The sequence below is a fragment of the Musa acuminata genome, chromosome BXJ1-1, assembly GCF_036884655.1.
Source record: "Musa acuminata AAA Group cultivar baxijiao chromosome BXJ1-1, Cavendish_Baxijiao_AAA, whole genome shotgun sequence".
NCBI classification, from domain to species: Eukaryota; Viridiplantae; Streptophyta; class Magnoliopsida; order Zingiberales; family Musaceae; genus Musa; species Musa acuminata.
In genome coordinates this window covers 8,690,386-8,702,676 of record NC_088327.1, presented here as the reverse complement: position 1 = coordinate 8,702,676, position 12,291 = coordinate 8,690,386, and the positions used below count along the sequence as shown (strand labels likewise).

General features: G+C 42.3%; 1 protein-coding gene across 1 annotated transcript; it reads right to left on the bottom strand.

Annotated features, from left to right (window-relative positions):
* Positions 1-243: 243 nt before the first annotated feature.
* LOC103989051 (probable rhamnogalacturonate lyase B) lies at positions 244-3,241 on the bottom strand. The gene is made up of 14 exons (XM_018825033.2): positions 3,195-3,241; positions 3,060-3,113; positions 2,865-2,984; positions 2,665-2,784; positions 2,397-2,538; positions 2,138-2,308; positions 1,892-2,047; positions 1,649-1,755; positions 1,466-1,556; positions 1,247-1,388; positions 1,009-1,165; positions 800-916; positions 593-719; positions 244-507 (listed from the first exon to the last, which is right to left on the bottom strand). The coding sequence occupies exons 1-14, from the start codon at positions 3,224-3,226 to the stop codon at positions 244-246; spliced, it is 1,800 nt and encodes a 599-aa protein (XP_018680578.2). The 5' UTR covers positions 3,227-3,241.
* Between the last annotated feature and the right edge of the window lie 9,050 nt (positions 3,242-12,291).

The window sequence follows — 12,291 nt, the reverse complement described above, 5'->3', positions numbered from 1 at the left end:
GGGAAAGAGGCTTGGATTGGTGATAACATAAAAGTATTTATGTTATTAATATTAATATAAAAGTGATACGACTATAATCGACAACCAATCATAGTCTCTTCCCTACGTTTCAATGTCTGAGAAGAACATAACTCTATTAATTTTCATCTTCAATTTCTCAAATTATTCGTGCAACTCGATGACATCGATCTAAGAATATGGTTTGATAGAATCAAAATTTCAATGATCATGACATAATCTAAATTAAGCAACATCATCCGTGCTTGCGACAGTGCCTGCGGGAGCTTCCATTCGGATGTAATCGTACATGACTCCATTAAAAGGGCTTTGGCCTCGCGTCTGGGTTAAGAAGATGATGTTGTCGCCTTCAAGAAGCCAACTGCTCTCCACATCGATGCTGAACAACCAGTACAACCCATGGATTCCGTGTCGGGCGATCGAGTTGTCTCTCCCAATTAGCCCTGTCGTGAAGTGTGCAGGCTGCACTCTTGGGTTGTTGAATCGAACCTTCAAATCCAACGAGAACACTCATGTCATCACCAACAAGAAGAAGGAGGAGGAGGAGGAGGAGGAAGAGAGGATTCAGACATACTTGTAGCTCAGATAGATGGGAAGCCGCAAGCGCCACTCGAAGCTTGTAAGGTCCATTCCGACGCACACTATCGAGTCGAAACCTTATCTGCCATGTAGTTGCCTGATAGGAACCCCGCCCATCCTTCCTGCAAGAAACGTAGAAGAACTAAAAAAAAATGAATTCAACGTATCTTCACAGATGAGAGATCAGAGGAAGTAGACGAACCTGGTAACTTGTGCGTAGAACCAGTCTTTCCTGTAGTCACTGACACCAATTGTATAGTTCAGATCCCCAACAGGATACAGATCTGCGTATCTCTCCCACAACCCATACTGCCTGAACCTGTGATGAAGAAGAACACCAAGGGATTTAGGGGAATGAAGTGCTGCAACCTCAAATGCAGTGAAATCCAAGAACCCTCAGATTTGTGCAACCTATCAGGATGATGCACATAGAGTCTGTTGGTATATTTAGGATCAGGATCTGGGACGAAGAACTCCGCGGCGGAGCGATCGGGAATGCCGATCTCCCACAAGGTTGGCCCATCTCTTGGAGGATTATACACAAGGTTACCCAGATTGATGTGATTTCCTGCTCGGATTAATATCATCAGATTCATGAAATTGACAGTGTAGAAGTACAAGAATATCACAACAAACATATCATACTAACCTGACGTCACGGTTATGTTTACACTAGATTTGTAGTCCCCAATGAAACCAGGAACCCATGCGTAAAGGTTGTACACTCCAGTTCTTACGTTCTTGATGACGAAGTTGCCGTCAACGTCTGCTCTCACCCAGAACTGATATCCCTGCAACACATGATGGTGATCAATTTTAGCTCGGATCATGACAGGAACTTGCTTGAGCATGATCCATAGGTAGGAACCTTGCATTCTCTCTGCCAAGATCCTGCTTCTCCTGGTGAAGCCAAACCAACAAAAGCAGAATTCCCATTTATGTATTCCTTATTGATGTACCTGACAGAATAATATATCCTCATTGGAACTGAGATCACTCCACATTATGAGGCACAGTAAAATGCTCGAGGAAACAGAAAAGTGCTACATACTTGTCTACAACACGTAGTCTACCAGAAACAGAGCCTCTCTTCTCGCTCTTGTGGAAGTCCTCTGAAGCAGGAAACTCGTACGGCCACTTCCCCACTTCAACCTGCATCTGAATCAAGAACAAGAAAGTTCAGTGTAGAGTCTCGTGCATGTGTCTCAGGGTTGACAAGTAGAAGGAATTCAAGCATGGAAAGACTACCACATAGAATATAGTTTTCGATGGGAAAAGAAGCAAGAAAGCTTACCTGCTTCTTGGCGTCTTCCCAGAGAAGCTTTGGATCCGATTTGTCCGGAGCAGAATTAAGATATATGAACACAGGACCAAACACCTTCTTCCAGTATTCTCCGTTCCTGAATTTAGGCACAGTGTCCACCCCGGAGTAATGAGAGCTCACGAACATCTAAAATTTGGGAAGAAAGGATTCGTATCAAACAAATGAACGTGGCTTGGGAGGAAGATTAAAGATCTTGCAGGTGATTGAGGCACTTACAGAAAGGGCGGTAGGACCAACATGAGATGTCAGATCTTGCTTCACAGGCCCTCCTGACTTAAACTCATTACTTGGGGTGATCACCCAAAACCCTACGGAAGGATCAGAAGAAATCCATCCATGCACCATACTGTCCTTGTTATCACAGGAATACTGGTATTTGTCATCCACCTATGCAATTATTTGGCAGATTCAGATGCTGCATGATCACTCTATGAACTGCGTAAATGGAAGCATTCAAATGTAGACCTCTGTTTACCTCCCCTCTCAAGGTTGCATTGATTGGATCAGTGAGTCGGACTGCTTCAGGGTATCCTAACTTTTCTGACCTTCCTTCCCCGCGATCATCAGGCATTGGCATGATTCTTTGCCTGTTGTCTGCAATGGCCATGTAGTGAAACCTGTTTCGGAGAATAAGTGTTTCTGAGGAAGCTAGTAACACAAGAAAAGAACAAGCTTACGATCTACATCATGAACATGAAATGGTCAAGAAGAAAATTGCATGAAGAAAGGTGGAGATCATGTACTTGTCCTTTCTAAGCTTGAAAACCACCCTGGTCTCTCCTAGATTGACGTCAGGCAAGCCTTGAAGGTGTTCATATATGGCGTAGGTGTAGAAGCCTGAGCTGCCTTGCAACATTACGAACCTACAGAATTATAAGCTCAATCTCAATTAGCTAGCCTACAAGTATTTGCTTCTCGTCAAGCGCAGAATCTGCGGTGCAACCTTTTGTCGATGTTTAAAGGCACAAGCTTGCCTCGGTTGGAGGGATCCCATTGTGTTGTGAAAGAGACCTCAACATGGTTTGCATCTCCCTTCAATACTTCAAATTCGGTTCCGTATACTCTGTAAGCCAGTTGAAATGGTAAGCAGAAGCTAAAAGGTTAGGGGAGGAAAAGAGAGATGAGCAGCTGCACTCACTTCTGATATATGCCAGAATCTCGATCTGATGGATTCCAAACAAGATCCCAATACCTGCCCATCACCAGTGGATGATAAGATCGATATGCATTTGAGGGATCGAAAAAGATTAATTGCAGATATATGTTAGCATACCCTCTACTGTCTTCTTTGTCGATAACTTCCATTACATTATCAACTCCATGGTATTTGACTCCCGTAATGGAACCTTGGGGCTTCGACAACGTGACTTGGACGATGCCATTGTCCAACACAACCTGCAAATCCACTTCTGTCGGACACATCGCTCAAACTACTCCAAACCATTGACGAAACAAAAAAGGATAGCTTACATATTCGCCTTCGACATGCACCGTCACACCAGCGGCGCCCGCGGTCGGACGCAGCACGTTTAAGCAAGCGAAGATGGTAAAGGTTGCACTGCATGCAGCGGTGACGGATTAAGAGAGAGGGTATAAGAAACAGTCGATGCAAGTGTGGTGTATATCTGCTAGCTTTCTACTTACAGGAAGATGATGCCATGCAAGGCCGTGCGAGCGACAGCCATTTTGGAGCTTAGATGGCCACGAGTGGCTGCTACGTGAGTGAAGACGCCCCTCGGGCTTTGGATAGGTAGCAGCACCGATGGTTTGGGTTTTGGTTTAAGTATTATGGGCGGTTTGAAAAGAGATGCGTGATGAATCCCCGTTGGGCGCACTATTGACATTACGAAATGGGCGATATATCTTATAACGATGAGCAGCTAAACTCAATTTGATGAGAAGCGTGACGAACCACGTAGCATCCCAAATTTATCTCTTTCTCATTTTCCTGTCTCGATCTTTTTATTATTGTTTACCAAACTGCTGCGAATATTTTTTTTTAACTTAATCTTTTTAATATTATTGTGCTTGACGTTAAGAAAGAAGTTTAAACCTGATTATTATGTATATATTTTTCAATAATTGTGTCCCATTGCACCTCGGAATAAGGATTTATCTATTTTGGGGGATATTATTCCTTTCAGAAACTCAAAAATTATTGCTTAAAAAAAAAAATACTAAAAAATTATTATATATACTGGACATTTTAATGTTTATGTTATAGGTGGACACATCATACGCCAACAGATGTTTGCCTAATCAAGACATTTCAGGCACTCTATACTTATCGCTTAGGTGAATGCATCGTGTATGAGGAGATTATTTTCTTATTTAGATGCATTGAATACCTTCATGCTTATCTCAAGGTTAGATATATGGTGCGTGGGAGAGAGATATTTTGTTCGAGTATTATACATTTGAAGTTTGGTGCTTATTTTTTAAGTAGATGCATCGTGTACGTGTATGAGATGATGATTTGTATGGTTAGAACACATACGGCATTTCGATGCTTATGATGATTTGTATGGTTAGGACATATGGCATTTTGATGCCTATGTGCTAGGAGATGCATTGGGTATAGGGAGATGCTTTGAGTGCATTGAGCCGTTTGATGCTTATTGAACATGTTATGCACGAAGAGATATTTTGCTCGATTACGATGCATTAAGTGCTTTGATATTTATGTTATAGGGAATGTATCATGAATAGGGAAATTCTATGCTTAGTTAGGGTGCGCTAATTTCTTCACACATCTAGGTTGTTTGATTGATTTGATCGAGGAGGTCAAACATTCTTTCTTTCTTTCCTCTAATAATGTGAGTTAAGCATATTTTGTTCGACAATGGTGGTCTAATATTTTTCATCATATAAGGGTGGGTTAGAAATCTTTGATCCGACAAGTAGGCCATGCATTTTTAGGCCAACAAGATCAGAGATTTTTTGCTTGCGAGAATGGATTAAACATTTTTTTGCCAAATGAGAATGGGTGAAACATTTTAGGTTATGTCATTGATGAAGGCATGAAAGCGTATGGAAGGATGAGGGTCGGCCACTTTGCAATACATGGAAGCACGAGGAATATGGGTGTATCACTCCCTATCATTTTTTATAAGGTGGTGGGAAAAGCCAAACATATGTGGGCATCATAAGTAGTGTATAAAGTCATTTAAGTCCTAAATGTCACATGCTGTACGTGATAGGTGCTTCCATCAAAAGTTATTAGAACGTGAAGATGAGAGTTGGGGGAAATATATTTCTTCTGTATCAGTTGGGTGAAAGATTACTAGTTCCGGAGATCAATTTTGTTGAGTTCTTTCTCGAGTCATATCTTGTTTCTCATATCATCAAGATACTTATCTTTGGTAGAAGTTTATGTAAGAATTCATCTCATGGGTTGAGTGTGCCTCAAGTTCATGTTGATACCACACTAGATCATTGTCCTTGCAACTCTCTCGATTGTCATTGGCATTGCTGACCTAGGGCTCTCCATAGTGTTCAACAATAGTTCCGATATGGTGCAGCTAGAACTTTATATCATGATTGATGAGTCATTAGGTTTTATGTTGCTACTAGTTAATTATAGGAGACGGTGGATGATTGTTTGCATAATCTCAAATAGAGCTTGCACTTGGTAAGTCCAAGGAGGGTCTCAAGAAGTTGGTCTGACCTACTTTCAAACAGAGAGCTAACTTGTGAGATAATTTGATTACAGGCAAGATGGTGCCTTAATAAGTTTAATTCTAACAAAAAACAAAAGGGTGAGTTCTGAGTATTTGTGATAAGAAAGTAATTAAAGAAACCATGGTTTATAGCATTTATTCTACATTCATCATCAATCATGAAAGATTAAGTGCTTTAACGAGGGAATATTCTATTTAAATATCACGCTGATTTAGCAATCATATGTGTTGAGTTTAAGTTAGTTATAGATAATTGAATATTATTTTCTCCCTATTGCAATTTGGGGTAGAGGTTTGTCTCTACTGAAGGATAAGGTATTTGCTAGAAACTCAATAATTGTTATCTATATTAAAAATGAGTATAGTGTGCTATCTCTCGATGCCTTCGTCCAAGATGAATGCATGAGACACAGGGGATGTTTTGCTAAGTTAAGGTGCATTGCATGTTCTGATACTTTTGTCTTGGATGGATGTATCTTGTGTAAGAAGATATTTACTTAGTTGGAGAGCATTGATGCTTATATCCTACGTAGATATGTTATGCATGAGAGAGATGTTTTGCATAACTATAGCTGTCGTCTTGATACTTATGTCCTAGGAGGAGGAGGAGGATGCATCACATATAAGATGTTTTGTTCGATTATAGTGTATCAAATCTTTTGATACTTCAAGTTTTATGAGATACATAGAAGATGCTTTGCTTAGTTAGAGTGTATCAAGTGCTTTGATGATTATATCCTAAACAGATATAGTATGTGAAGTGAGATGCTTCCTTAATGAATTAGAACACATTAGGTGCTTTGGTATTTATGTAATGGAGAATACATCATATACATACAGTGAGATGCTTTGTCTGATTATGATGTATTAGATGGTTTAATATTTATACCATTGAAACATATGTAAAATACTTTACCCGATTAGGAAACATTAGACACATTGGTCCCTTTAGTGGTTTGATTGATTTGACTAAATCTGTTATGTATTTTCTTAAGATAAAGAGTGGGTTAGCAAATTTTTTGTCAGATGAGAGTGGTTGACCATTTTTTGGTGTTACAAGTGTGTTGGGTCTTTTTGACCTAACGAAAATTGGTAGAACATTTTTGGTTTGATGAGAGCAGGCTATGAATTATTAAGCTGATGTTGGTGGTTTAGACTTTTTTTTTTTTTCTTGGTAAGAATGAAAAAATTTTTGGCCTAACAAGAAGAGTAAGTAAGATGTTTTTGGCCCAACAAGGAAGCCTTTTATATATTCATATTATTAATATGTAAAAGTAAGAGGTATTCTAGTGGTAAAAAGCAATTAGAGGATGATAAAGCATATTTTGGGCTCAAGACACGTCATAGTTGATGTCACACCTCAGATCAGAATTCGTACCAAGACGTTGTTCGACCCGCGTACCACCACGCTCAGACCAAGAAATGTTGATCAACATCCCGTCGCTAGGGCCCGACCTACCTCGACGTCCAGCTCAGTCGACAAAGAACTTTCAACATTGACCCATGGACCAGGTCGTGTTGACTCACTAGCCACAACACATTTGTTCACAGATAATATTTTAAGCCTTATGAGTGCAAAAAGGCACATTTTTAAGATCGTCAAGTGTCAAAAGCACCCTACCCTAGTTTTGAGCTACTCAGAGCATTGTTGGTGATAGTTTGACCATAGCTTGGTTCAAATTAGAACCGAATTGGCTCAACGATTCGTTGGTTCTAAACCGAATTAGAATTATCTCTAATGAGTCAATTCCAGTTCGTGGGTTTGGGAAATCGAAATCGACGATTCCAATTAGAACCTTCAGTTTTATGATTTAAAAATATTATAAAAAGGCTTGATCGACCGTTGAGGTTCAAATGGTTGGCCAAACAGTAAAATAGTTGACCCGACAACTAAGGGGCAAATGACCAATTTATCCCTCCCAATAATCATATAACAAATATTTTTAAGGGTATTTTGATTATTTCATAATCAAAAATATAAAAAGATAAATTTATCCCTTCCAATAGCTTAATAACATCTAGTTTTAGGGGAATTTTAGAAATGAAAAATCACATAATCCTTGAAATAACCCTTCAAACCTCTCATGGCACATTTGACTAAGCATTCATAATATGCTGTTAGGCTCTCATACGCTCTCTAATCACTCTTTTAAGCTCTCTCCCTAAAGCCACTACTTCACCGAGGAGCCCTTTCAAAAGCTCGATCGTGGCAACTCAAGAAAGCCAACATATTAACGTTGAGCCGGAGCTAGAAGAATTCGATACGGTAGCCAAAGTAAAGTCAAACATCTTTAAGTTGCATTTCAACAAGGCTTGAAATACCAATGACTCCTATGTCATATGTAAAGAGAATGATATGTAACTTATCACAAAGAAGAAACACCCAACATAAACTAGTATGAAAAAAAGCCAAACACAAATTTTTAAATACCCCACTAATATCATTTTTCATTAATTTGTTGTAAAAACTCATGACACATTAGATAGATTATTTTTTATTGAATATTTGTCTTTTAATTTTGGTAAAAACAGGTCTGTTTTATTGATTGTTTTTAAGAGATTTGAATCCCATTATCCAACATGTACACCTAACCGCACTTTATATAATCTTAAAAAAAGATTTATAGAATTTTTTTTGAGCTTTTGATGATTATATTTTTATTTGTCTTGATATTTAGAGCGATCACCAATAAATGCAGTCCTATATTGATATCACATGTCATTACCATGCAAAAATAAGTTATTATCTTTAGAGTTTTTGATGAATGATATATTAATATTTATAGAATAACAAAAACTATTTTAGAAGAGTATTATTTAGTTTTAAATTTTTTAATTGGTTTAGACTATGCAGCCACAAATACCGCATCTATTCCTAAATTACAAAAAAAGTGTGTCAATCGACTTTTGATGATATTTTTTTATTTATGTGTACAAGAATGTGTATGATCTCTTAAAACTTTTTTTTTCCAATTAAAGAAGTAATTTCATTCTTGTTGGTGAACCTTTACGCCATGGCCGAGGTGTCAGCATAACTCGGTCCAATCCCAATTGCATAAGGTTGCCCACGCGGATGCTCGGGTCACATCGACGTCGGGTCGGGTTAGGTCCAAGCGTCGTCTCCCGAGCGCGGTTCTACCTCGATGGGTTGCTGTTGCTTCGTTGCCGGTTCCTGTACAAAGGTCGAGGTCAGGAGAGGGATTTCCTGACTTGATCCCTCCGAAGTTCAAGTCATTGTTGCGGAGTTAAGGGGAGTTGAGTGTCCTTCTCTCCTGATCAAGGAGGGTTAACTTTTATACTTGCAAGGATGAGTTGGTCGTATAGAGTCAATTAACTGCGACCGACTTCTCGGGTGGTCGGCTTAACCTTTTGTGCGAGCGACGACCGACTTGCACGGATCGGCGTCGCACGACGCCGCCCTGAGCTTTCTAGGATGACTATACTGTGATGATGTCGTTTGTACGAAAGGGGCGACGAGCGGTTGCCCGCCACTTGTGTGCTATGCGCCATATGAGACTTGAAGTTCCACATCTACATTGTTGTGTCTGCTTGCCTGGGTCCACGTAGGTGATACCAAAATGTGTCATATCATTCTCTCCACCCCCCGCCCCCCCCGCCCCCCCCCCCCCCCCCCCCAAAAAAGCGTGCCCCGAGTTCCTTGTGGAGGGGCTTGGGGCATGGCTTGGTGCCTTTCGCTGGCTGGGTTGGCTGTCGTACTGGGATTGTTGGTTCAGTTGTTGATTGATCATGAGCTTCGATTCAGGAGCTAGACTAGTCGAGTAGCATAACTCGAGGACTTGGTTAGCCGAGCAACACTACTTGAGCGTAGGACTAGGCGAGATGTGACTAGGACATTGGACTGGCCCCGAGGCGTGGCTCGGGCATCAAAATGGCCGAGATGCAACTCGGACATTAGATTGGCCACGAGGCATGGCTCGGGCATTAGACCAGTTGAGATGCAACTTGGACAATGGACTGGCAGCGAGGCGTGGCCGATATGTGACTCGAACGTTGGATTGGCCGCGAGGGCCGAGATGTGACTCGGACATTGGATTGACAATGAGGCGTGGCTCGGGCATCGGAATGGCCGAGATGCGACTCAGACGTTGGATTGGCCGTGAGGCATGTCTTGAGCATTGGAGTGGTCGAGATGTGACTCGGACATTGGATTGGTTGAGATGCGACTCGGATGTTAGACTGTCCGTGAGGCATGGCTCGGGCATTGCATTGGCTAAGATGTGACTCAGACATTGGATTGGCCGAGATGCGACTCGGACGTTAGACTGGCCGCGAGGTGTGGCTCGGGCATTGCATTGGCCGGGATGTGACTCGGACATTGGACTGGTCGAGATGCGACTCGGACGTTGGATTGGTCATGAGGCGTGGCTCGGGCATTGGACTGGCCGAGATATGACTCGGACATTGGATTGGCCGCGAGGCGTGGCTCAAGCATCAGAATGGCTGAGATATGACTCGGACGTTGGATTAGTCGCGAGGCATGGCTTGGGCATTGGATTGGCCGAGATGTAACTCAGACATTGGATTGGCCGTGAGGCGTGGCTCGGGCATTGGACTGGCCGAGATATGACTCGAACATTGGATTGGCCGTGAGGCATGGTTTGGGCATCGGAATGGTCGAGATGCAACTTAGACGTTGGATTGGCCGCGAGGCGTGTCTTGAGAGTTGGACTAGCCGAGATGTGACTCGGACATTATTTGGTTGAGGTGCACGACTCAGGTACTATTTGGCCAAGGGGCACAACTCGAGCACTATTTGGTCATGGTGCCCAACTCGGCCATTGTTTGACCGAGGTGCACCACTCGGGCACTATTTGGCCGAGGTGCACAACTCGGGCACTGTTTGACCAAGGTGCACCAATGAGGCATTGTTTGGCTGAGGTGCACAACTCAAGCATTGTTTGGCCGAGGTGCACAACTCGGGCACATCAAGGCATCCGAAGTGTCGTATATGGCCATCTAGGCCCGAAATGCAGTGACATGCTCCGCTGGGTCGAAGCTACCGTCATAAGGCTCGAGTACAGGGAGGCAGAAGTTTTGCGAGGTCAGCTTGTCCCGAATCTCCTCCACAAATGGGGATCCTACTAGGGGAGCATCACCGTCCTCTTCCTTGGATTTGTTAAACTCCTATTCAACCCCATCAAGATGTCGATTGACCGAGCGTAGCTAAGCCCGAAAAGTGTCATCGAATTGGATGATAGCATGTCAGGCTCAAGGGTGCTCGGGTAGGATCGTCGAAGGTTTGGAGCATTGTCCTCGGGTGGCAGCCTTGGATTCCTCGATAGCTCTTCGGGTGATGGGGTAACATCTGTTGCGATGGGCTACTAAGGGGCCGTCGATGGCGCAAGGACAGGAGCCGATGGATCTCGTTGCGACTATTGAGGTAACATTGACTGTCAGGCAAGTTGAGGAACAAGGGAGATGATGGTATGCATCATTCTTGCCTGGGCTTGAACTTGATGCATGAGGCTAAGGAACTCCTTGACAGAGACAGGAAGTTGTCCCATGGTGGCCCCGTGGGATGACAACCTAGGGTCAATGAACAGCCACCAATAGCGGCTCGGGGTTGCAATGGGGGCATTTTCTTCTAGGCTCGGAGGAGCTGGGAGTTGTCCTCTAAATCCGAAGGTTAAGCGCGTTAGGAGTGGCTCCTCTCCAAGGCGTTCACCTAGATTGCTTGGCTGGGGATGATCATATGATATCAGGACCCTCCTTCTAGTGCCAAAATGTTGGTGAACCTTTACGCCGTGGCCGAGGTGTTAGCACGGCTCGGTCTAGTGCCAGTTGCGCAAGGTTGCCCATGCGGATGCTCAAGTCACGTCGACATCGAGTTGGGTTAGGTCCAAGCATCATCTCTCGAGCGTGGTTCTCCCTCAGCGGGTTGCTACTACTTCATTGCCGGTTCCTATATAAAGGTCGAGGTCGAGAGGGGGATTTTCTGACTTGACCCCTTCGAAATTCAAGTTAGTGTTACAGAGTTAAGGGGAGTTGAGTGTCCTTCCTTTCTGATCAAGGAGGGTTAACTTTTATACCTGCGAGGATGAGTTGGCCGTACAGGGTCAATTAACTGCGGTATGCTTCTTGGGTGACCGACTTAAGCTTTTGTACGAGCGTTGACCAACTTGCACAAATTGACACCATGCGGTGCCGCCCCGAGCTTTCCGGGATGACTATACCATGATGATGTCATTCGTACGGAGGGGGCGACGAGTAGTTACCCACCACGTGTGTGCTACACGCCACATCGGACTTGAAGTTCGACATCTGCATCGTCGTGTCTGCTTGCCCGAGTCCACGTGGACGATACCAAAATGTGTTATATCAATTCGTATGGGATCATCCATAAGGAAAGAGTGGGTTAAATTTTATAAATTAAATGACAAAAGACCCAAAAGATTTCCTAAGGATGTTGAATTCTATCTATTAGTTACTTCAAAATATCTTTTGAGTATAAAGAATTATAATATACTTTTATTGCAAATAATGTAGATAAGCTAGTTTATATCCACAACATTAAAATGCTTATGAAAGAATTTTTAATTTTTAATTTTTTTTAATAATGCTACAAATACTTTATCTGGTACTTATATCCTACTTCTCATATATTTTTAATTATTTTTATTAATATTGGTAGTAATTTAGAATAATATCAACATAAATATGATTTAAATA